This window comes from Marmota marmota, unplaced genomic scaffold, assembly GCF_001458135.2.
Source record: "Marmota marmota marmota unplaced genomic scaffold, marMar, whole genome shotgun sequence".
In the NCBI taxonomy this organism is placed as follows: Eukaryota; Metazoa; Chordata; class Mammalia; order Rodentia; family Sciuridae; genus Marmota; species Marmota marmota.
In genome coordinates, this window is record NW_026000016.1 from 46,588,125 (window position 1) to 46,613,249 (window position 25,125).

General features: G+C 50.3%; 1 protein-coding gene across 5 annotated transcripts in view; it reads left to right on the plus strand.

Annotated features, from left to right (window-relative positions):
* Window positions 1–25,125, plus strand: part of Ppfia4 (PTPRF interacting protein alpha 4) — a 49,976-nt gene extending 24,851 nt beyond the window's left edge. For 2 of the 5 annotated variants that reach the window (XM_048809717.1, XM_048809715.1), the window contains exons 15-31: window positions 329–537; window positions 2,162–2,402; window positions 3,043–3,078; window positions 3,322–3,455; window positions 3,751–3,917; window positions 6,141–6,234; window positions 6,698–6,779; window positions 7,759–7,959; window positions 8,650–8,712; window positions 9,311–9,337; window positions 11,554–11,729; window positions 15,158–15,255; window positions 15,775–15,950; window positions 18,326–18,394; window positions 22,055–22,232; window positions 22,495–22,602; window positions 22,851–25,125. In XM_048809717.1, coding sequence (XP_048665674.1) covers window positions 329–537; window positions 2,162–2,402; window positions 3,043–3,078; window positions 3,322–3,455; window positions 3,751–3,917; window positions 6,141–6,234; window positions 6,698–6,779; window positions 7,759–7,959; window positions 8,650–8,712; window positions 9,311–9,337; window positions 11,554–11,729; window positions 15,158–15,255; window positions 15,775–15,950; window positions 18,326–18,394; window positions 22,055–22,232; window positions 22,495–22,553 — 2,010 coding nt within the window. In that variant the 3' untranslated portion in view covers window positions 22,554–22,602; window positions 22,851–25,125. The remainder of the gene's footprint in view (window positions 1–328; window positions 538–2,161; window positions 2,403–3,042; window positions 3,079–3,321; window positions 3,456–3,750; window positions 3,918–6,140; window positions 6,235–6,697; window positions 6,780–7,758; window positions 7,960–8,649; window positions 8,713–9,310; window positions 9,338–11,553; window positions 11,730–15,157; window positions 15,256–15,774; window positions 15,951–18,325; window positions 18,395–22,054; window positions 22,233–22,494; window positions 22,603–22,850) is intronic. The other 3 variants (XM_048809718.1, XM_048809719.1, XM_048809720.1) reach the window with 3 other exon arrangements.

Consider the following 25,125-nt stretch of genomic DNA (forward strand, 5'->3'; position numbering starts at 1 on the left):
TATCCCTGGGTTCAATCCCTGGTACCAAAAAAAAAAAAAAAAGATTCAAAGCAAGGCCATTTTTTTGGGATTCATCTCTAAATCACTTTGTTAGCTAGCTCCTTGAGTTGGAGCAGAATCTCCTAGACTTTCATATGCAAACAAATAATCTGGGAATCTTGTTAAAATGCAGATTTTGAATCAGTAAGTCTGGCAATGGGGCCTGAGATTCTGCATTTCTAACAAGCTCCCAGGAGAGGTCAGTGCTGCCCAGTGGCAGTGGGGAGGGTCCTGCTCCTCAGCCCTCTGGGGTGCCATAACTACTTCTTTATCTTTTTCCTTTGCAAAGGACTGGGAGCCATCTCCACTGCCTGGATTGTTGGCCTCCACAGCCACTCCTGCTTTTGACAGTGACCCTGAGATCTCTGATGTGGATGAAGATGAGCCAGGGGGTTTAGTGGGCTCCGTTGATGTTGTCTCCCCTGGCGGCCATTCAGATGCCCAGACCCTGGCCATGATGCTGCAGGAGCAGCTGGATGCCATCAACGAGGAGATCAGGTTGGGGCAGGGGCGGAGGGCCTGGGAAGTGCCTTGAAGGACAGAGGGCCCATTTCTTAGTATTTGGCAATGCCAGAAAAAGTTCACGTCTTACAACTGCACCTTAGTACCACAGTCTAGGGACCTTCTGTGAGACATCAGATAAGGTTCTAGTCCAGTATTTCCCCCAAAGGGAAGCTGATTCTCAGGCTTCATCCAATGATGTGACTGGGTGTGGGAGCATGGAGCTGTAGTCCTGGTATTCTTCCTGATCTCTAAGAGTGTAGCTTCCACGGCTGAAGCCATCTCAGGGTGACAGCTTTGTGAATGTTACTGTCAGTCTTACTCTAGTAAGTCCTACCCTGAGGTAGGTAGCATGATCTCTGTTTTATAGATAAGGGAACAGAAATTCAGAGGTTACGTGACTTTCCCAAAGCCATGTAGTAAGTGGCAGAACCAAGAATTCAAACTGAAGTTGAAACTCAGTCCACTGGGCCTTGCCTTCTGTCCCTAGGAGGCATCACACAGGATCCAGTAGCAGGGAAAGTTGTCAAGACAGACCTTCCCTTGATCCTGCTTTTTAGTGAGTTTATTAATCTTAAGATAAACAGCCAGGAAAAATCTGAGCTGAGCGTGCAGCTCTCCAGGCTGCTGAGGTCATGTAGTTCAGTGGCTCCCAGCCTTGGATTTCACAGTTACAAAGAAGATACCGGCCCCTCCTGCTACAGCAATAGGGAATTGCCATCATTTTGCTTTGCAAAGTAAATCATTAAAGAAAGATAACCACCATTGACCATCAAAGCCATTCTGAAAAAACAAAAGGACATTTTAACATCTAGAGTGGGAAAGATGTACTTTCAGAATAAAGATACATCCTTCTCCTTAAAGGACAGTTGGCACCTCTACTCCAGTGGGTGTGTGCACATGTTCCTTACTGAGAGTATCTTCCATGTACACAAATGAACCATTATCATTATTTTTCTATGGAACAGGGAAAATCCATTGGGGAACAGAATCAATAAGGCATCATCTAAAAGTCCTGCATCTGGGAACTACTGAGACCCACTCCAGACATTGTATATGTTGGGAAACTGAGGCATTTAGAACGAAGAGTCTGACCTGAGGTCACCTCTGTTGTTAGTAGTAGGTTAAGAATTTGGACTTTGCTGGGTGCAGTGATGCATGTCTGTAAATCCCAGTGGCTTGGGAAGCTGAGACAGGAGGATTGCAAGTTCAAAGCCAGCTTCAGTCACTTAGCAAGCTCTAGGTTGTTTAGCAAGACCCTGTCTCAAAACAAAAAATAAAAAGGTTTGGGGATGTCAGTGGTTAAGCACCCCTAGGTTCAATACCCAGAACAAACAAACAAACAAAAAAAATAGATGGACTTTCATTTCATGGACTAAATTGCCTCCCTCCTCTGCAACTACTTTTGTTAAACTGAGGACACAGGCCAACTAACAAGAGAGGGAAATGTTTCTGAGCTCCAGACCTTGTATAATCCGAACAATGCCAGAAACAACAGGGCACCCTTAGGCATTGCTGTGTTGTTTGGGCCTGGGGTGGTGAGTGTAGGCAGCGTCTGGCACCACCTCCTGCTGCTTATCGCTGGGGCTCTTGGCCAGGTCCCCTTTTGTCTGCCTTCCAGGATGATCCAGGAAGAGAAGGAGTCCACGGAGCTTCGCGCCGAGGAGATCGAGACGCGTGTGACCAGCGGCAGTATGGAGGCCTTAAACTTGACACAGCTGCGCAAGCGTGGTTCTATCCCCACCTCTCTGACTGCCTTGTCCCTGGCCAGTGCATCCCCTCCACTCAGTGGCCGCTCCACTCCAAAGCTCACCTCCCGCAGCGCTGCCCAGGATCTGGACCGGATGGGGGTCATGACCCTGGTGAGTCTTTGGGCAGACAATAAACAACTCTGCCCTCCCGTGGCTCTCCCTTGGGAGAGTTTATAAGGAAGGGCAAGCTACTTCCTGGTTATGGGCACGGCATCTTCTTCCCATGGTGTGTGCATGCCCTGTGTGATAGGCCACCAACATGTCCTTCTGGGTTAGGGAAGGGCTTTTGTAATATTTTTCTTACACTCTCCCTTGGATAAGCACAGAATGCTTAAGAATCTCACCAGCTGTCCACACCGCTTCTCTCTTCCAGGGATGGTCTTGACTTTTTTGGGTACCAGGGATTGAACCCAGGGGTGCTTAACCACTAAGCCACATCCCCAGTCCTTTTTATTTTTTATTTAGAGACAAGGACTTGCCGAGTTGCTTAGGGCCTCGCAAAGTGGCTGAGGCTGGCTTTGAACTCGTGATCTTCCTGCCTCAGCCTCCTGAGCTCCTGGGATTATAGGGGTGTGCCACCGCACCCAGCTTAACTTCTTTTTCCAGGCCAGCTTTTTCTGCTGTGCTATTATATCCAGGCCTGTGTGAGGCACTGAGTCCTGTGTTCTCATCCTAGGACCCTTGGGTGCCCCTTGGGTGGGCTTTAGGGCAGCCAGGGTGAGCCCAAGCTTACCTTCACTTTTTCTTCCAGCCCAGTGACTTAAGAAAGCATCGGAGGAAGCTGCTGGTGAGTGCTGCCCAATGACCCAGGTACTACTGGGTTAACTGGTCCCGGGCCCTTCCCTTTTGGCTTCTCCCCCAGGGCCCTGGGGTCTGAATTTGAACTTGAGGGGCTGCAGGGCCCCCCTACTGCGTTTTTCCTCGGTTTCTCTGCCTCTCGGTTTCTCTGTGCTCCTCTGCCTCGTCCGGGCTGGGTAGGCAGGCCCCAGATCTCTCCCTCTATCCCCTGACGGCTCCACTGTCTGTTCAGTCGCCAGTGTCTCGGGAAGAGAACCGAGAGGATAAAGCCACCATAAAATGTGAGACTTCTCCTCCTTCCTCACCCAGGACGCTGCGGCTAGAGAAGCTTGGCCACCCAGCCCTGAGCCAGGAAGAAGGCAAGAGGTAAGTGAAGCAGGCCCTACCTCTAGGCTCTCTGTTCCCAAGGTCATCTCATACCTCCCTCTGTCTGTGAAGGGACTTCATCTCACCTGTTATAGGTGCTTGACTGTCTTCTCTTTGAAATATCACCAGGAAAGATGTTCCTATGTCTCCCTTGGTCACCTGTGCTGAGCATATCCCATTGCCCCCACCCCAACACTGACACTTAAGTTCTTCCTGAGGTCTAACTCTCATCTCTCTTGCTGTAATTTAAGTATGTTTCTTCTTATTCCACCCCCTCCTGGCTGTCATCCTGTAGTGCCTTGGAGGATCAGGGCAGCAACCCCAGCAGCAGCAACAGCAGCCAGGACTCCTTGCACAAGGGTGCCAAGCGCAAGGGCATCAAGTCGTCCATTGGCCGCCTGTTTGGGAAGAAGGAGAAGGGCAGGCTGATCCAGCTGAGTCGGGATGGAGCCACAGGCCATGGTCTCTGCCCCTTTTGTAGCAGAGGGCTGGGTGGGTGTCGGGGAGTTCAGGAGCAGGAAGGCGTGTGGGCATGCGGCCTTCTCTGCCTCCAAGGACCAGTGGGCGGAAGCCGCAGGCAGGCAGATTTCAGCTCCAGAGAAAGTGCACTTTTCTGTGAGCTGTTTTACGCTGGAATGAATTGCCTCGTGGGGGTGAGCTCCTGTGCCCAGAAGTGTCAGGCATCTGTGTCCAACTTGGATTTCCGTACCCAGCGAAAGACGGTGCTTTCTTCCAACTTGGAGGTTTGGTGACGCTCTGTTGAGGATTTTAGGAGGAAGCTCTTAGGTCTTTCTTCAGAGGAGTCTATTCTTGATTAGCACTTATTTCTGGTACATTCAGGACTCAGAATATGAAGACACCTAATTATGGCTTTGTAGACATTGAGTTCAAGAAAGTGCTTGGGCAAGGGTGCACTTTTGTCACCACTGTAGTGACCTAAAGCTCAAGTTCATGCTTGGTACATAGTACCAAGCATGGTAGGTACACAGTAAGTGTCTTTCCTCCCTTGCCCCCATTCTTTTTTTCCCTTCCTTCCCCCCTCCCTCCTTTTTGTTCCATCGTCTGTTCAGTCATTTGTTCAAACATTTGAGAACTCTTTTTGTTTTTTTGTACCAGGATTGAATCCAGGGATGCTTAGCCACTGAGGCACGTTCCCAGCCCTTTTTATATTTTATTTAGAGACAGAATCTCGCTGAGTTGCTTAGGGCCTCACTAAGTTACTGAGGCTGCCTTGGTACTCATGATCCTCCTGCCTCACCCTCCCAAGCTGCTGGGATTACAGGTGTGCGCCATTGTGCCTGGCTTGTTGAAAACTCTTGTATGGCATAGTACAGGGGGTTGGAGCCATAGCTCATTCCTATAGAATGGAATGTCTGATGAAAAGGAAAGAAATAACAAGATGATTCCAAACCCCAGTATGATGGTGGAGCTCGAAGCTAGTTGTGGAGTGGGGGACAGCAGGAATGGCTTCCTCTGCTCCACAGTCCTGAGCTGAAGCTAGAAGGCTCACAAGAATCAGCCAACTGCAGAAGAGGTGTGTGCACACAGCATAGGGGGGCAGTGTGAGGAGAGGAGGCTGTGTGGGTGAGAGAGTTCTGTACCCCCTAATGTATGCCCAGCGTGAAGGAGGAGGGCAGGAGGGAGAGGATGGACAGCCATTGGGCCACCTCCTGGGCCTGTTGAAGAAGGTGAGATGTTCCCTGGAGCCACATGAAATTGATGCATGTCATGCAGGGGAGGAACTTGATCAGCTAGAAGAAAGGAACCTTTGAACCCAAATGCATAATTAGACCTTCCTGCACCCCAGGAAGGTGTGAATCAGAACACAGCTGGCTGAGTGAGGAGGCGGAGGTGGAGGATGGGGAAGCTGGTACTTCTGTTCAGGATGTGGGGATGAGGTAGAGCACTCTCCTCCCCAGCCCGGGTGAGGGGAGCTGTGGCGCCTCAGGGAAGCAGGAAGGTCTGATAAGTGGCAGAGGTGTTTGGTGCAAAAAAATTTATGATTTCCTGTTCCTCATACTGTGTTGGCACCTAAACCCAAGATAGCAACTCAGATTGGTTTCTGGATGACCTATACCTGCTGCCCCTGTGCACCATGGGGTGACCAGGACGTCAGTGAATTGTAAGATAAATACTGTAGCAGGAAGCCATAAATACCGTAGCAGGAATTCAGGAAGTCCTCAGTAGGTGACAGAGCAGGGTGTGTTCCCCTCTGTAGCTTGTGTAAGCCAGTGCGTGCAGAGAAAGAGGCTGGGAGACAGAGCTCTCTGGGACCATTTCCCTACCCTGACTCAAGTCAGAATAATCCTCTTCAAGCCTCTTAGACCACTCACATCTTCTCTCTGGGTTTGCTTTGCATCTTAGCTTGGAGAGGGGAAGGGGTAGGTTCTGTTTAGGATTCTAGGGTGGGACAACTTTAGTCCTGCTGGCTGGAGGTCACCGCCAGGGCTTGGGCTCCCAAGGGTCACCATCTTGGATGGGAATGACTCATTCAGTCCCACTCTCAAACTGCCTGTATGCAGAGGCCTTGGGAGGAGGCTCTGGGAATAACGTGGGGTCCCATCAGACCCACATGGGCTGACCTACGCTGAGGAGCCTCCTGCTGCTGCTACTCTGCAACTTCCTGCCCAGGCCAAAGGAGGAGAGGCAGAGGGCCTGCCGACACACCCATCTCTTCCCTTCCAGTTCTGTTAACAGACTCCGAGCTCAGTCTGCAGGAACCCATGGTACCTGCCAAGCTGGGGACCCAGGCAGAGAAAGACCGGCGACTGAAGAAGAAGTAAGAGCCATAAGCCGGGCTCTGCTTGGGCCCCACCCACTTTCCTTCCCTTAAGCTACCATGGGGCTGAGCTCTGGGAACCATAGCACAGCAAGGCCCTCCCTGAGCTGAGTTGGCCATCAGTGAGCACATCAGGGGCTGCCCTGAGTTGGGAGAGGGTCTTAGGATGGTCCCAGGGAGAAGGAGGCAAGAGGGCTTTGGGAGAGTGACTTGGGACCCATGGGTCTTGGCAGGGCAGTTTAGAATGTCTAATCAGTATGTGTCAGGTCCTGTGCATGGTGAGAGCCCCTGCTCTCTGGCATGGAGAGGTGTTCTTGCTCTACTTCTTGGTATCGCAGTGCTGCAGGTATAGAGAGGAGGAGACCACAGTGGGGAGCAGGGAAGTGGGAGTCCCAACCCTTGACCCACCCCAGTGGTCCCCAGGAGTCAGCCCGGTTGAGTCTCTTGTTTCTTCTTCTACAAGACACCAGCTGCTTGAGGATGCCCGCAGGAAAGGAATGCCCTTTGCCCAGTGGGACGGCCCCACTGTGGTCTCCTGGCTGGAGGTGAGCCTGGCTGAGGGCACCTGCTCTGGGGTCTGGGGCGAAGATTCTGTGGGGCGAGATGAGAACTCCTGGCAGCGGGTGGTGTTCCTACAACTTTCCCAGCATGTGTCTCTCCTGTCAAGTTGCATGTGCCAGGTCAAGCATCCAGCTCCTCCCAACACACCACCCCCCCCCCCGCCCCATGCCAACACACATAGCACTTTGAAGGACAGAATTGATGCTACTTTGTAACTGAGTTTGGATAAGAGGGACCAATAACTGAAGCCACAGACAATTTGACTCTTCCTATAGGCTGCTCCAGGAGCCATGCAAAGAAAATTCCTTCACCTTCCCAGGCCCTAATTTGTAACCCCCACCTTGTCCATCATCCTACGTAGGATACCTATAAAAACTCAAATTAAGCAACTTTATTTAGTTATTTGTGTTCCAATAAAACTTTATTCATAAAACATGTAGATGGCCATCATTAGCCCTATGGACCACAGTTTGCCTATTCTTGATATAGTGGAAAAGGATAATAACTTGTGATCATGATTCCCATTTTAACTCTTTTTTAATAATTTTTAAAAATTTATTTATTTTAATTAGGTAGATATGACAGCAGAATGCATTTTGATTCATTGTACACAAATGCAGCACAACTTTATGTTTCTATGGTTGTATATGATGTAGCATCGCACTGTATGTGCGGTCATACATGTACCTAGGGTAATGATAGGTATCCTGTAATCTTTTACAGGTTTTTCTAGGTGTCCTATATGTTGGATGATGGGATGTAATCTGTACTATGGGAAAGGGGGTTTGATGATAGTCATCTCCATATTTCTAAGTTGCTCTGTGTTTGTTATACCAAGACCATGGATGAGACCTAGCCTTTGACCCTGGCTTGGTATGGTCAAAGTCTTGGCAGTAGGCTCAGGTCTTGGGGGAAGGGACTGAATTATTACCCCCTACCCCACGCTGTGTCCCATGTCTGCAGCTATGGGTGGGGATGCCTGCCTGGTACGTGGCAGCCTGCCGGGCCAACGTCAAGAGTGGTGCCATCATGTCTGCCCTGTCGGACACAGAGATTCAGCGGGAGATCGGCATCAGCAATGCCCTGCACCGGCTCAAGCTCCGGCTAGCCATCCAGGAGATGGTATCGCTGACCAGCCCCTCGGCCCCACCCACCTCCAGGACAGTGAGTGGCTTCTCCCTCACCCAGGACATTTACAGAAGCCCTGGAAAAGTGTTGGCAAAGTCTCCCATTGGTCTTCAGAAAGATGGTAGCACTGAGCCCTTAACTTCCTACCTCCACAAAATGTTCTCCCTACTCTTTAGGGAGGGTTCAGCATTGGTTCTAAGAGAATCCAGCAGTCCTGGTTCCCTGCCTGCCACATACTGTTCGTGGGCTCCATTTCTCTGTCCCTACCTGACAAAAATTCCTCATCTCTGGGAGGAGACTTCCAGGGTTCTGTGTTATTGTCAGGTTGGGGAAAGTAGAGGCGAGAGAGCATTTATGAATTTTGTCCTGACCTCTAACCTCAGTACAAGAATGCAGACTACTCCATGGACCCCCAAGGTGAAATGTCATTGTTACTTGTCACTGTGACTGGGGTCAGCCCCTTTTCAGGTCAGCACCACTCTTTCATATTTGTCCAGGAGACATTTACGAGTGCTTTCTACTCTCCAGGCACTGTGCTAGCAGTGTGGATACCGTGATACCCGCTCTGCTGTCAGCTTGCTCCCAGCTGGACACAGTGCAGAGCTCTGGGCTGGGCATATGGGGGACTCAGGGGAAGGCAGCTCTGCTCTCTGGGCCTCCAAGCCTTTTAAGGATCCTGGGACACTGCCCTCCCTGCCCAGGGCTAACTAGATTTTTTCCCTGCAGTCTTCTGGGAATGTCTGGGTCACCCATGAGGAGATGGAAACTCTGGCAACATCCACCAAAACAGTGAGTCTGGCCCTTGGCTCTGACCCTGGGGTTAGGGTAGATGACTCCCAGGAGAATGAAGGGAAGACTGTGGGGGGTCAGAGGGGCAGGCAGTAGACCTCAGGTTGGTATCCTGGGTTCCCTTCTCAGGGCAGAGTATTGTGGGGGAAGAGGTGAGACTGGGAAGAGTTAGAGTCTGTGTGGGATCTCCTGGGCGTCATGAGCTTACCCATCGCCCCTGGAATACTGCAGAGGAGAAAAGCTGGGCAGGAGAGGGCTTTGTCCTGCTGTGGGCCTGAGGCCTGCCCTTGACTTTGACCCTTGGTGGAGGAACTGGAAGGTTGGGGAAGCTGGCATCTTGCCTGGTACTTAGACAAGCCTGGGAGACTTGGAAGCATTTTTTTTTTTTTTTTTGCCATACACATTTGCTCCTGTTTCACCACAAACACAGCCACAGGCACCATCCTGCTGCCCCCTCCTGGGCATCCCATGAGCTTTCCCCAGTTACCACCCAGCTACTGGGGTGTCTCCTCCTCCTCTCTGATGGGGCCTGGGGCAGGAGCCTACAGGTTGCTTGACTTTGCCTGTTTCCCTGACATGCTGCACTTGTTCCTGCTAGGACAGTGAGGAGGGCAGCTGGGCTCAGGTAAGACTCCATCCGGATCAGAACCAACTCTCAGCTGGTCAGGCCAGGATCTTCCCAGCAGGTTCTCTTCCCAGCAGGACTTTCCCACTCCCAGTGTGTGTCTTCCCTCTGCTTCCTGAGCCCTGGATGTAGGTTCTTTCCTGCTGAACCCCCCACCACCTCCTCTTTAGCTGCTTGTTCTGGTTGCTCAGGATGGCAGGTGAGGAGCCCTAGAGAGCTGTGCCCCTAGCATGCCTGGCCCCTCTCCTCAGCTGACTGTCTTCTCAAATGGTGAGACTTAGATTGGTATGAATCTTCATCCTTTCCCGGTTCTTCCCAGGGGTACACAGGTGAACTAACCAAAGGCCTTCCATGCATTCCTCTAGTATGCAAATAATTATTAAGCACTTAGTAGGTACTAGACCTTTCTAAGCACTCTGGATGCAAAAGTAAAGAAGCAAAGCCCCATGAGCAGTAAACAAGGAAGGGGGTAATATCAAAAAGCAAGCAGTATTGGGGCTGTGGCTGTGGCTCAGTGGTAGAGCCCTTGCCTAGCACGTATAAGGCACTGGGCACCATATAAAAATAAACAAATAATAAAGGCATTCTGTCCAGCTACAACTACAAAAAAAAATGTTAAAAGAAAAAAGCAAGCAGTATTAATAGGAATACAAAGGACAGTACTGACAGATAAATAAAGGGTCAGTATCAGATAGTGACGAGTGTCATGGTGAAGAATAAAGCATGGAGCAGCACTGTGAATGCCTGCAGGGAAAATCCCATCAGCAGGAGACCGGCAGGTCACTGACAGCACATTCACCTGCAGAACACTAGTCAGCAGAGGTAATGCAGGGACCTGGGAAATATGTTAAATGAAATATGCAAATCCCAGTGACTTCATAGAATTTGATGTTAAAATTTTTTAAAAAGCAAAGTTACTAATATATTGTTTAGAAAAAATACATTGGTGATTATAAAACTTAATTTTTTTTAAGTGGAGGAACGCTAGACAGAAATCTCAGTGTGGTGGGTACTTCTGAGCAGTAGGAAATGGGATGGGGTAGATTTGTGGGTGCAGAGAATGTTTTGGTTCTTATCTTGGATGCTGTTCGCAGATGTTAACTTCATTTTTATGCTTAATAATGGACATATGGGACACACGGTTTTATAAGTGTCAACAATTTCATTTTTAAAATATTTTTTTAGTTGTAGATGGGCTTAATACCTTTATTTTATTTATTTTTATGTGGTGCTGAGAATTGAGCCCAGTGCCTCACACATGCTAGGCAAGTGCTCTGTCACTGAGCCACCACCCCAGCCCCAACAATTTCATTTTAAAAGCTAACAAAATGGAAAATTTCCATCTTAAAATATCAATTAGGGTAAGGGAATAGTGGTGGAAGGCTTGATATCAACAACTAAAGCTTTCTTTCACATATATATATTTTTTAGTTGTAGATGGACACAATATTTTTATTTTATTTGTTTATTTTTATGTGGTGCTGAGGATTGAACCCAGTGCCTCGCTTGCCGTACCACTGAGCTCCAGCTTCAGCCCAACAACAAAGGCTTTCTAAAGCTGGGTGGTCAGAGAGCCCTGCTTGCCCACATCAGGAGGGATGTCTAGAGGGTGTGGGCTTAGAGCCAGGTTGAGGGTGTGCCTGGTGCGAGCAAAGGTTCTGGAGAGTTCTTGGAGCAGAAGACCAAGCCTTAGAGAACCAAACTGGCTGTTCTGACACAGGCCACTGACCTTTGTTTTTTTCTGTCTTTGGCTAATGTTCAACATCCCTGTTGATTACAAGGCCAGCCATTTCCAGTGAGGCTGGCATCCTATACCCCTCTGCAGGGCACTGCAACACAGCCTCGCCCCTGGGCTCAGTGGGCTGGAAGCTCCCTAAGAACTGGGAAGGCAGGTTGGCAGCACAGTGCCACCCAGGCATTCCAGAGATGGCAGGAAGGACGTCGTGTTCTCCACTGTCTAGACAGTTGCTCCCATTCGTTAGGGTAGATAATTGATATGTGAGTGGAACTAGATGGTTCTGGTATCTTGAAAAGTTCCATTTAAAAACCCCCACCACGACAAGCCCCCTAGTGAAAAGAAACTGAAATTTCATTGAACTGCTGTCCCTCCCTCGTGGGTGGAAGATGGAGTAATGTTTCTGGACCAGGTATTCCAGGCGCAATCTGATGGCCCCACTGCCTCCCCCCCCCACAGCCTGCTCCGTCTCATCCCACAGACCCTGGCTTATGGAGACATGAACCATGAATGGATTGGGAACGAATGGCTGCCCAGCCTGGGGCTCCCCCAGTACCGCAGCTACTTCATGGAGTGTCTGGTGGATGCACGCATGCTGGACCACCTCACCAAGAAGGACCTGCGCGTCCACCTGAAGATGGTGGACAGCTTCCATCGGTGAGCCAGGCTGGAGCCAGGGCCCCTTCCCTGACACTGGTCTCCTGACAAAGGACTGGGGTCTGTCTCCAGGAATAGAGGCCCCTCTCACCTCTTTCTATGGCCTGTTCTGGGTGGTAACAGGTCTCCTATTGGGAAAGTCTTCCTCTTTGAGTTCTTGCCTCATCCTGCAATTTGAGGATTTGGTTCTCTTAATGCTAACCCTTAGGGCACAAAAAGTCATTTCTTGCTAGCATCATCTTCTTTGCGATTTTTCTCCTAAGTCTGCATTTCATTGCTTGTCTCGGGATTCCTGAATTCTCTGTGCTTACCCTGAGGAGGCTCAAACCAAATCTGGCATTTGATTTAGGAGTCTATTTCCTTCCAAGTTGAGGGGAAAGAACTTTCTGGGACTTTGCCCTGCCAACGTCCCAGCTGGGAGCCCTTCAGCTTTGGACTCATGTCTTTTTGTACAGGGTATCCAGTCCTCTCCTCTTCTTTACTGAAGGGATCTTTTGTTCAAAAGTGTCATGGCTGAAGTCCCAAACTGGCAGCCTGTGGGCAGGATTTGGCCTACTGATATGTTTTGTTTGGCCCACATGTATTTTAAAAATCATGAGTTTAGTTGCCAATACTTCAACAGTAGGAGATTTTATGCAAACTTCTGGATTTCTGGCTTCTCCTGAAAACTTGAAAGTGCTATCAGTACATTTTAGCTGGGAAACAACCAGCTGTGGCTAGAGAGTGGTTGCTTCTCCAGGACCGGGGAGTCCTACTCCAGATCTTCCCAGCCCCTCCTTCCTGCTTCCCTCACTTAATTACCTGCGTGGTCCCAAGAGGCATTTGGGTTGGAGAGCCAGGTGGGTGGTGATCGTTCCAGGAGTTGACAGTTTTTATGAAGTGCTTCACAGCATCTAGCTGCAAGTAGCTCGGATTGCTATTTAAGTCTGGTCTTTTCCCTTGAGTGGATAATGAGACATGGGGTGGAACCAGGGATAAGTGGCTTTTCAGGCTTCCCTCAGGACTCTGTGGATATCCCCCAAAATGTGTGGAAATGTGGCTGTCCTTCAACTCATATACCATGCAAATTTAAATCTGGAATGGATCTAGTCGGTCCCTTCATTGTGTGGATGAGGAAACTGAGGCATAGGAAGGAGTAGGCCAAGGCCGCTCAGTGGAACCGAGTCTGCTGACTCATCCAGTGCTCTTGCCACCACCCTGCAGAGACTCCTGTCCTGGACCCCTCATCCCTCCTTACTCCACGGGACTTGTAAGGGCCAACTTGTGAAGGAAGCCTCTGTCCTCCCTTCCCCCACCCCACTGAAAGGGAATCTTTTGTCTCTGTGTAGGAGGCTGCCAGGCCCAGCTGCACCTGTCCCTTCCTCGGTGATTGATGGGATTGGGGAGAAGGGCTAGAGCTGGGATACGCCTGGGTTGCTAGAGGACTGTGGAAGTCCTCCCCATGGCCCTCTGCCCAGAGCCCAGCCGGCCACATGGTCACAGGCCCAGCTCCACACGCCTCACCTCAGCTGTGCGCTTGCTGCTTTGATTCCACTCAACATTTCATCAGCAAGTTCTTAGGTCTTGGAAAAGCCTTTGACATTATGATTTTTATGACAAGAAGGAGATATTTCAAAACTATTTTACAGAGAAAACAAGCCCAATAGAGGGTGAGTTCTATCAGGCCACTCAGCCAGGTGGTGACAATGGGCTAAATAAAGCCCTCATCTCTTGACGCCCAGCACTTTTCTTTGGGACAGGGCATTCTGTTGAGCAGGTGAACCCAAGGAGCTCCTGTTGGGTAGAACCCGCACACGCAATAATCAGAACTGCCGTCCTAACAGTGGTCCCATTTCTGAGCACCTGCGATGTTCCAGGGGCTGGACCAAACCCTTCCAGTCACTCACCTTTGTCCTCACCACAACTCCAATATAGAGATAGGACCCATCTCACAGATGCACAGTGCCTCTCAGCTAACAGGTGGCAGAACTGCTATTGAAACCTAGTGCGGCCAAACTTAAGGTCTTTATGCTTATGGTTTTGCGGTGCCATGCAACAGCTTTCAAAGTCTCAGTAATTGTAGTGAGAATTATAGCAAAATTAAAATTAGAGGGTATTTGCCATCATGAGCTGTTTGTATTCATGTCCCTTGCAGGGACCAGGACTTAAATCAGTGATTTGAGTATTAAACGGTGGCTCAGCCGGAAAAGGGTTCCTAGAAATGGTGTCTCTGAGCTGTGGAAGAGATACTTCTTGAGTAGAACTGAGAAGAAAAATGAGAATAATCTGCATAATTTCATCTTACAGTGCCTCAATAGTAGAGTCAAAAGCTGCATTTGGGAGGAAACTTCTATTCTATTTTCTGGTTGGGGAAAGAAAGAATGAGGGACAAAAGTGTATTTAAGTTAAGCAAGAATCTGCTGTTCTCCTAGTAAGCTCCCCTGAGAAGGTAGTGAGTCCCCTGTCACTGGGCATGTTCAGGTCTTGGCTCTGTGACTGCTCTGGAGGATGCTGTGGAGACCATGCCTGCCTTAGGAAAAGCTGGGACTGTTGATTGTAGGGTCCCTTCTAACCTGCAGCTCTCATCTTAGTCTGGCTTAGTTATTATTTATTCAGTGCTTATGATGACCTCATACTCTTTAAGTATTCTCAGTAATTTATGTGAATTATTCCATTTAACTCATTCAGCGTTTATATAGGGCCTCTTATGTACTAGATGTTTAAAATCAGTGGACAAATCAAAGCTCCTTGACGTCATAGAGCTTACATTTTAACTGGGAGAGACAGTTCAGGAACAATAAACTATGGTAAGTTACTAGATAAAAAGTGGTAGAAAAAAAATTAGTCTAAGGATAAGGGAGATTGGGAGTTTGGGCCGGGTGTGATGGTGCAGTTTCCAATCTGATGAACAAGGTGACTGGTAAATTGGGCTGAGAAGGTGATATTTGAGCAATGCTTAAAGGACAGGAAGCAGTGAGCTGTGCAGCAGACTGGGGAGGAGTGTTCCAAGCAGAGGGAACAGCCAGTGCAAAGACCCTGAGGCACCCTGACCTAGGGAGCCTGCTGTGTTTGAGGAATAGCAGGGGTGTCAGTGTGGCTACAGCAGAGAGAGCAAGGGAAGAGTAGCCAGAGGGAGGGTGAGACTCGGATTATGGGTGGTAGAGGTCTTGTCATTCCAGTGCCTGGAGAGAAAGGACATGTTCAAAGCACTTTTGTTCTAAAAGTCAGGTCCAATCCCTGGCTGAGAAGGAGGACGCAGGGTAGCAGAGAGCACGACATAACCTCTGCAGGGTCACATGCAGGCCTCTGCAGCTGGAAAAGCACAAGGTGGCTGGGGCACTCTTGTGCAGAGGCAGCAGGCCTGGATCTGCTGTGGCTGCTGCGGAATGTTGGGCCCATGGGAGACGTGGCCCTGCTGAGGGTCTGGCTTGGGGGTTGTGTGCCTGCAGGACCAGCCTTCAGTACGGCATCATGTGTCTGAAGAGGCTGAATTATGACCGGAAGGAACTGGAGAAGAGGCGGGAAGAGAGCCAGCACGAGATCAAGGGTAAGCTGGTCAGGCCTGGTGGGGGCCTCAGAAGGGTGCGGGAGCAGCCTGGCCTGCTGGTCCCTTCCTTGGGCGGGGTAGAGAAGGAGCATTCTGAGCTCAGGGAAGCTCCCAATTGGAGAGGAAGGTGCAGTCCTAACCTGGGACAGTGCTGCAGACTGGGCTCCTTCTCATGGAACTTGGTGATCTGGGTGGGGTTGGATGAGAAACAGAGGCAGGTTTTAGAAGAGACTTTGAAGGTGGGAGAATAAAAGGCCACTTTGGCCTGGGTAGGCAGAAGATTCTTGCAGAGGCTCTGGAGTGGCCTTATCCCAAGTCCTGCAGGCTGGCAGGGGTACAGTGAGGTGGGGCTGGTTCTCCAGGAGCCAAGGTATCAGGGATGACAGAGACAAGGTATGGGAGGTTGGGGGAAGGGTGGGAAACAGCAGAGTGATGGGACATTGAGTCAAGAGACCCCTGGAGGAGAGGTTTGGCCAAACCTATGTCTCTTTTTGTTCCTTCTATTACCCTGCTCTCCAGATGTGCTGGTTTGGACCAATGACCAGGTGGTTCATTGGGTACAGTCTATTGGGCTTCGGGACTATGCAGGAAACCTGCAAGAGAGTGGTGTCCATGGTGCCCTGCTGGCTCTGGATGAGAACTTTGACCACAACACACTGGCCTTGGTCCTCCAGATCCCCACGCAGAACACCCAGGTGGGCAGCCCTTTAATCAATTGGTCTCACTCTTTTTTCTTTTCTTTCTTCCTGGTGTGTATGTGTGCAGGGTGCTTTTCTGAGGCATGCCCCAGAGGGATTGTAATGCCCTCAAACCTCCAAGAGTGGTCCCTATGCCTGGTGAAGGCTCATGGGAATATGATTTTTCACATGAGGAGATGTTGTTTTTGTCCCCACACTGCTGTGGGGACCTCCATGCCAACACTCTGCATTCCTTTTCCTTGACCAACTTCTCTGACCTGACTTTTCTTACAGGAGAACTAGCTTTGGTCCCCATGGGGATCAGAAAGCCCATATCTCTTTTGTCTGCCATCCTAGGGACCTGCTCCTGGCCTCTCAGGCTTAAGAAAGCTAAATATACCTGCTAGCACAGCCCAGAGCCTTTCAGCGCCAGGGCTTTGTCTGCCCAGCAACAACTCAAAAGATTAGACATCTCCTTAAATTACCTTTCATAATTACTATGGAGCTATCATCCAAGAATGTATCTAAATTCTCTTGAACCTATTTATATTTTTGGCCTTTCTAACTTCCTGTGGATAATGGATTCTAGAAGTACTAACAGTTGTATAAAGTACTTCCTGATTTTATTTGTCCTAAAAATGACCTTGTCAGGCTTCCCCTGGGGAAGGAACTCTTAGTTTAGATTTTTTAAGGATGTTTATATTTGATCAGTTCTCACCTTTTGTGAGAACTGTAAATTTTATAAACTCTGAGTATGTTGCCTCTGGGCCCAAGCCTTTGTCTCTCCAGACAGAGTGGTCTTAATTCTTTTAGCCTTTCCTCATATAGACTTGCCTCTGTCCCTGATCATTTTAGCTGCCCTTGTCTGGACTGTTTGCAGCTGTCAGATCGCTTTTGAAATTCAGCCACCAGGGCTGCACAGGCTATTCTGGGAGCAGATGTGTTTTAGCTTGAGGGAGGGTGGTGCTGTGTTGTGCTGTAGTTCTGGGGTGTGTGTTGGCCTTTGGGGGTGATAGTAGCACACTGGGCCAGTGTGTCCTATAGTACCCCTCCTAACCAGTCAAAATAGATAGTGCAGATCCCCTCTTCTCTAAGAAGATCTCAGATGTCCCCTCAAATGCAATTTCCTTACACTTGGCCCACCTCAAACTCACTTGCTACCTTCCTGCTCACTCATACAGTTCTGCAAGGTGTTTCTGAAGTTGATACCTGTCCACTTGACCATTCACAACCCAGAGGAACAACATCATGAGATCCTTGAAAATATTATCAGGCTTCTCCTTTAAGATCATGTGTAGGACTGTCATGTTCTCAATACCGATAAAGACAGTATTAGACTGTAAAGACTGATGCAGAAAGCTATGGTTAATTTTATCCACCACGAAATGGGCTTTTCTCTTTCTTTTCCTTCCTATCTCAAAATGCCTTCAGTTATTTTTTGTTTGTTTTGTTTTGGGGGGAGTGCTGGGGATTGAACCCAGGGGTGCTTAACTACTGAGCCACATCCCCAGCCCTTTTTATATTTTATTTTGAGACAGGGTCTCGCTAAACTGCCTAGGACCTCAATAAATTGCTGAGGCTGGCTTTGAACTTGTGATCCTCCTGCCTCAGCCTCCCAAGCTGCTGGAGTTACAGGTGTGCGCCACTGTGCCCAGCTGCCTCCAGTTTTTGTAGATGGCAATATTCCTGAAAATTGTAGCAGCAGCATTTCTATGGCTTTCTAGCCTTTCTTATTTCCTGACTCATTCATTTAGCATATTAGCTGTTGGGGGAAATGCTATCTGATCCAATATGGAGTCCATTGTTTAAAATGGTCAAAAATATCTGTTGGCATAAAATTTTGAAAACATTCCTGTTTCTGGCAATGTTCTTTGTGAATTCATTTCTAGGAGGTCTAGAGAAAGCTTCTGTACATCATGTAGCCCAGGGCCACCAACAGCCATGACTGAGCTGTTGGTTTAAATTCATGATATGGAACCTTGCACATAGATTTATTTAATCCAGATAAGTTGTTTTGGTTATCTGTGGTCTGCATACTTATCCCCCAATCGCCTCCAAAGGTAGTCAGACATGATTTTCCCCTTGTAGACAAAATATTTGCTTGTTTTCCCAGTAGGTAAAGCCTTTCCATCCATATGTTCTGGGATCCTATTTTTTTAAAAAAATTTTACATTTTTTTTTCTGTTTTCACCATATGAAAGAACCTAAAGCTTAACATTTCCAAGAGGACACTGAGGTTTGCTTGGAGGAGTAACCTCAGAAGTGTGAAGGACTAAGTGTATCAAGCCCTGCCACATCTCTGCCCTTGGACCCTAGGAAGCAGGTGAAAGATGACATAAAGGTCCTTAACTATGCCCTGTTCACCTTCCCTTCTCTCACCCTGTGGACTCCAGGCCCGCCAGGTGATGGAGAGAGAGTTCAATAACCTCTTGGCCTTGGGCACAGACCGGAAGCTGGATGATGTGAGTACATGGTCATGAATTCAGGGCCTCGGGGATTTGGTCATGGTCAGTTGGGTTGAAGTTCATGAATTCTTCTTTCCCTGACTGATCATTGGTGGGCTAGCCTAAGGGAGGGGAGCCAGAGTGGATAGAGATGATGATAGGGGGTTGGGGGGTGGGGTGGCAGGCCAGGCTTAGCTGGGCTTGTCTTGGGTAGCAGTGGGCTGTGAAGAAGTCTATGAAACTCCTTTCTGATAGGCTGAAGGCCCCTATAATTATACTTCTAGAATTTTCCAACTCTGGGCCCAGCCTTCCTAACTCTGCAGGGTCCAAGGTCTTCCCCCAAGGTCATATCTTTGGGATCATACCTTTGCCTTGGTCTCTGAGACCCCATGTCTTCAGTGTTGACAGCCAGCATGTCTCTGGCCTGCAGAGTAAGACTGCAGCCCACCCACTGTAGTGTGGTTGTTTGGGGACAGATGCTCTGCTGAGGCTGCTGAATGGCAGCCGTGCTCCCTGTTCCTCAGCGCAGCCTGATGCAGTGAAAACTGGTTCGGGCTTTACCATCCCAGCTTTCTAGCTGCACTTTTCTGTCTCCCTTCATTTCACGTGGAAGTTTCCCTCTTGCAGCCCTCCTGCCGCTGAAGACACAGTCCTTTGCCCCTAGTTTCTTCAGGCCTTCCCTTTGGGTTTAGGGACAACCCTGACATCCTGAGCCATAGTGCTCCCCTAGAGATGCTACTTCTGCACACCTGTTTCCTGAGGACCCACTCCTCCTCAGCCCCACCTTCCCTGCCCCCACTCACTTTCCTTTCACCAACCTTGCTTGCCCTTGGCTGTCATGGCTGCCGTAGCTGATTTGGCTCCAAACAAGTTTTAAAAAGGGCCCAGACTATTTATTTATTTTTAGCTTCTCCATCTTCAGTCAGATCATTGTTTCTTAGTTGGGTTTAACAAGGCTAAAAACCACCTTTGTAGAGTGATTGCCCTGCCCTAGTAGACAGGACACACTGGGGAATACACAGAATTTGTGGAGGTATGCTTTCTTCACAGAGGTACCTTGAAGTTGTCGGGGGTGGGGGTGGGGGTGGTAGTAACTCTGTGTGTGTGTGTGTGTGTGTGTGTGTGTGCGTGCGCGTGCGTGTCTGTGTGTGTCTTTGTATCTCAATCAAGGAGATAAATTCGTACTCCCCAACTGTCCCCACTCTCAGAGATCTTAATTTTCCCATTGCCTACCACTTAGCCCACACACACACACCTAGATAGGATCTTAGCTTTCTTCGTTGCTATCTGGAAAAATGAGCCCCATATATATTAGCACGGTGCTTCTAATTTAGAAAATTTTCTATTCCTTCAGTTCTTACAGAAATACTCAGAAGGCCTGCTATATTCCAGGGATAGGCCAGGCAGAGTGGCACAATGTTCCAGATGTTTCACTTTGTGCTAACAGTCATCTATGGAATGGATTACTATCCCCATCTAGGAATGGGTTACTATCCCCATCTTAGAGATGAAGACATTGAAGCTTAAAGAAATACTTTACTGGGTTGGGGTGTAGCTCTGTGGTAGATCACTTGCCTAGCATGTGCTAGGGTTCAATCCCCAGCACTGAAAAGGAAAAGGGCAGAGTTGAGGTGTAGAGAACAGAACTGGAGTAGATGTGTGTTGATTCCTGTGCTCTCTCCCCTGCATCCCACCACCTACTGGAAGCTGGCATGGCTGGCTGATCTATAAGACTTTGGGGTGGAGTTATGGAATTGAGTGGGTGATGCCGTTGGTCTGTAAAGTGAGGTTTCTGAGATGCAACTCCATGTGGGACTATAGAGGACTGGTTCTTGCAGGGAACTTAAAGCAGAAGCCAAGTCCTGGGAAAGGGTGAAATTTGGTGAGGGGGCTGGGCAGAGACCTGTGGAAGCTGCTTCCTATCTAGCTGTCTAGTGCTTCTCCAACAACCTGGAGCTGTCTCTTGCTACTAGTCCTGTCAGTTCTGGTTCTGTTTCCTTTCTCCAACTTCAAGGCTCTGAAAAGCTGTAGCAAGTTCTCCCTCTCCATGGAGATCAGGACCGAAGGGAAATCCGGAGGGACAGGAAGAACATGTGCTTCTTAGGGGACAGAGGAGGAATACAGCAGGAAGTCCTTAGGATTGGCTGAAAGTGGAAATGGGGGCTGAGAGAAAGGGCTCCAGGCTAGTTAAGAGCAGGACATGAGGAAGCCGCAGGTCCCTGCCAAGTTCAGGAATGGACTCCTGTGTAGGGAACCACTGCCACCTATTATTTAACAAATATCTGTTGAACGCCTACAGTATTCCCAGACACTACTCAGGAGCTGGGGAGACATTGGTTGGAACAAAAAAGATCACGGTTTCTGCAATCATGGAACATAGAATTTGAGAGAGAGGAAAAGAGGGATAAAGTGAAAGGGTAGGGGGAGGGAGGGATTGAGGAGATAAGTGAAGGAGAGGAAGAAAATAATGAAATAATCTCCTAAATCCATAAAAAATGCTACTGGAACTAGTGCTGTGACAGAGATACCTGGTGCTAAGAATCGATTAGAATGTTTGGCCTCCAAGGACTTAAACAACTATCTTAGCCAAGCCAGGTGACATACCTATAATCCCAGTTACTCAGGAGGCTGAGGTAGGAGGATTGCAAACTCAAGGCTAGCCTGAGAAACTAAGCAAGGAGACTCTGTCTCAAAATAAAACAAAAACAAATCCTGAGGGGTTGGCAGGAGTAGTTGGGAGAAAAGCAAAGGGTTAGTGTCCTTTTCCCTGCTGGGATCACTGTGCCTGCACCCTGGGGCTCTTTCTCCCACACAGGGGTGTGGGGGGGTGATGGAATGAGGTGTGACTACAAAGCAGGGTGGATGTGGCTCTAAAGGGTGGAGTGGGAAGTGGGAGGCCTTTGCAGGGTAGCATCCTGTAGGGTTGTGGCCCTGGTGCCCTCTAGTAGAGATAGTTATTTTGGAGACTTGGTGTCATCTGTGAGGTGGCAGATGGCTGGGGACTGCCAGTCATGTCCTTTGGAGTATGTCTCTGGTCATCACCCATCACTGTCAAAGGGTTCTCTCATCTAATCCTGTTGGATAGGTAATCTGAGAAGTAGTTGGACAGATGTTGGTGTTCCTGATTTACAGAGGAGGAATCTGAGGCTTAGAGAGGTCACTTAACTTGCCCAACGGCACACAGCGGGTAATATGGAAGAGTCAAGATTGGAAGTCAGGTATCCTGACTGCCGACACAGTGCTCTTCCAGAATACCTGGGTGATAGTCTTAGGACGCAGAAGGACAGGAGAGCATGTGTGAGGACTGTCCCGTGCGTTTCTATGGGAGGCTGAGAAGAGGAACACCTTGAAAGTCCAATGGGCACCCCAAACTCAGGCTTAGAAGATTAATGTGGGTAGAGAAGCAGAGTCCAATGACAGATCTGACCAGAAGGCTCTCCCGTTCTTCCCCCAGGGAGATGTTAGAGAGTTGTAAGGACCCATGGGAGTCATCCACTTCAACTCCAGATTTATCCACTGGTGGAAAAACTGAGGACTAGAAAGGGGGAAGTGACCTTGTCCCTTCTTTCCAAAGGGAGTAGTTAGTATCTCCAGAACTAGCCACAACTGCCCTTCCTGGGGCAAGGAGTGAGTGACAGTCACAACCTCCTTGGGCCTCTGCGTGTCTCCACCTTGCAGGGGGAGGACAAGGTGTTCCGCCGCGCGCCCTCCTGGAGGAAACGCTTCCGGCCGCGGGACCACCACAGCGGCGGCATGCTGGGCACCTCGGCAGAGACGCTCCCGGCAGGCTTCCGCGTGTCCTCCCTGGGGACCCTGCAGCCCCCTCCCGGCCCTCCCAAGAAAGTCATGCCTGAAGGTGAGTGACCGGCTGGCTGGGCATGGCCGAGGACCCGCTGGGCGCGGGCTCCAGACCAGGAGTCCCGGGCCAAGCCGGGTGGAGGGTGCGCGGCCGGAGCTGGCGGCCCCTCGCACCCTCGGGCTGACACTGCACTAACGGCTGCCGCGGGGGGCGCTGCGGGCAGCCCCTTCCGAGGAGTGTGTCGCTGCGGCCCGCGAGCGAGCGTGTGCGCACACTAACCCCGCGCTCTGTGTGTTCTCCCGCTGCCGACTCCTCCCAGCCGGGCCGGCGGGGGCGCAGAGACTGGAGACCTCCACGGTTCGGACCTACTCCTGCTGACCCCCACCCTCCCGCCCCGGGTCTGACGGGGGTGTGCCCCTGGCTCGGGGTAAGTGGGCCTGGGACGCCAGCGCCTGCTGCTGCGCTCGGCCCCACGCGCCTGCCCCTGGCCGCCGGCCTGGCCCTGCCACCCGGCCCTGCCACCCCAGCCCCGCTCGCCAGCACTGCCCGGCTTGCCCCTTCCTGCTTCGTTTGGCCTGGGGCGCTTTGTGCTTGGGAGCATGCCGCAGACCCCTCGCAAGCTGCCTCCCAGGGACTGCCTGCCCGCCCACAGCGCGTGCCTTTCTTCTCTCTCAGCTCATTCCCACTATCTCTACGGACACATGCTCTCCGCCTTCCGGGACTAGCCACGGCCTGGGCCGGCGTCCTTCTGGTTTCACAGGCTCAGCCGGCCCTGACCCCTCCTGCTCGTTCCCCTTCTTCCCACGGCTCCTAGTCTCGTCTGTGACCTTCCGGTTGCCCTGGATCTCAGAATATATTCATCTATCCCCTCGACATCCCACTACTCCTGAGTCCCACTGCGTGTCCTTTGTAAGTCTCGTGGTTGTGGCTGGGGTCTCCCGTGTTGTGGAGGCACTCAGGTCGTCCATGCTTGGGATTCTGGGGGAAGAGAGAAGGGCAGCCCGCAGTGGCTGTGACCTCACCCTCCCTCTGGACCTGGCCTGGTTTGGACTGCGCCCTCCACCAGGAGGATCCTGGGCCAAGGACTGAGATGGCCCTTTCAAAAAAGGTGGCACTTCACACTGTCCTGTTTGGGCTATTTGGTCTTTTGGTCCCTGTCCACTCTGGTTGTGCCAGATTGTCTGAGGGTTGGTTTTGGCACCCTCAGCTCCACCCTCCCCCAGTCCATCACCACCACTTGCAGCTTCTGCCTTGAGGACTTGCTTGGGGCTCAGGATGCTGAGGCTAGGAGAGGATCTAGGAAACCTGAGGTAGAAATTCTGAGTCCCCACTCAAACTGAATCCCAAACATGAGTTTGGGAAGAATCAGAGCAAAATGGACCTCAGTTTTGGGCTAAGGTCAGGGTGGGGAAACTCTTAGCCCCATGCCCAGTAAGCCGGGTAGGCAGGCAAGCTAGTAGGAGAGCTGATGACCTCTGGTAGCCTTAAGCTCAAAGGACAGTAGGAATGATACCAGCCCCAACCAAAGGGTGGAGCTTCATCTGGGCTGGGAGGAGTGCATCATAACCCTGGGGCAGAACAGATCCCACTGGGTTCTGCCCACTGTGACCCCAGCATCTCTTCCCCATCATCCTCTGCCTTACTTATTCAGTAATCCCAGCCCCCTAAAAATGAACCCGATGAGTGGATTGAATATACATTGACCCTAAAAGCAGATTTGGGAAAAAGACAGTCTGGAGCTTTCTTCCTTTGACCTGCTGAGAAGAAAAAGCTTCCCCTTCTGAGAATCATGTCCCAGGCCTAGGAAATGTAGTGTTGATGAAGGAAATCATTCCTGCTTGTCCCTAAATCATCCAACCCTCTTCAGGACTCTTTTGCTGTGCAGGGACTGTCACCTCCAGAAATTTCTGAGACCCACCCAGCTTTCACCATTTTGTTTTCCCTATCAGCATGGTGGGAATGGGCAGAGGGCTGCAGGTCCTGGTTTGGGAGGAGTACTATTCCCAGAAATCTCTCTTCCCTACCCATTCCTTCATCCTACCAAGGTGCCTGAAAGTGCTTGGAACTCAAGTTCATGGGTTGATGGGATCTAGGGCTTCATCCAAATGAGAGGAGAGGGAGGGTGTCTGGGCGTGTTAGTTGGAGAGATGCCAGTGCAGCGCCCTCCTACAGGTGGCCGGAGCAGCTGGTTTGCAGCCTGTTCCACTTGGCTCTGAGCAGGGCTAGGCTAGCAGGTGGAGTAATGGGCCACAGCACCCTGTCCTGAAGGACTGCTGGAACCTGGAGCTGTACTGGGACTTAGAGCCTGGTGCTACCTCTTAGTAGAGGGAGCTTGTCCAGTGGTGTGTCTAGGGGCCTCTCCCCTGGGCTGGGCCAGGCAACCACCTGCCCTTGCTCTCTGTCATTGCTTCCTGCCCTTTCTGCCATCAGGCTTCTAGGAGTAGAGACACAGCATACAATGAATCGGGTAGAGAGAACACGCCCCTATTCTTGGGTAACGGATGTTGAAATTATGAACATACTCCAGGTTCCTGAGATGGGTGGAGTGGAGCAGCAGAAGGCCATCTGCCTCCCGCAGGGGAGTCTCATGGCTCGCTGCGTAGGAGAGGCAGCTCTAGCCTCTTGTCTCTGCATCTTCACCTTGTCGTGGTTGGCCTTGTCATAGGCGGCAGCTGGGCCCCTTGAAGAGTGTTGCAGGGAGACCATGAAGCGGCATCTACACAGTGATGGAAGGCGGTTGTCTCGGTGTACCCCTTGCCTCATAGTCAATATATTTTTTTCCTTGAGAGTCACCAGTGACCGGAGCCCTCCTCACCAGCCTCCTGTGTCTCACCAGGCCCCTTCTCAGTACTGTATTGGCTCAGTGCATCAGGAGTGGGTGTGTGGGTGTGTGTGGGTGTGAGTGTGGGTATGTGCGTACCAATAAACAACCTGGTTTTAAGACAATGTA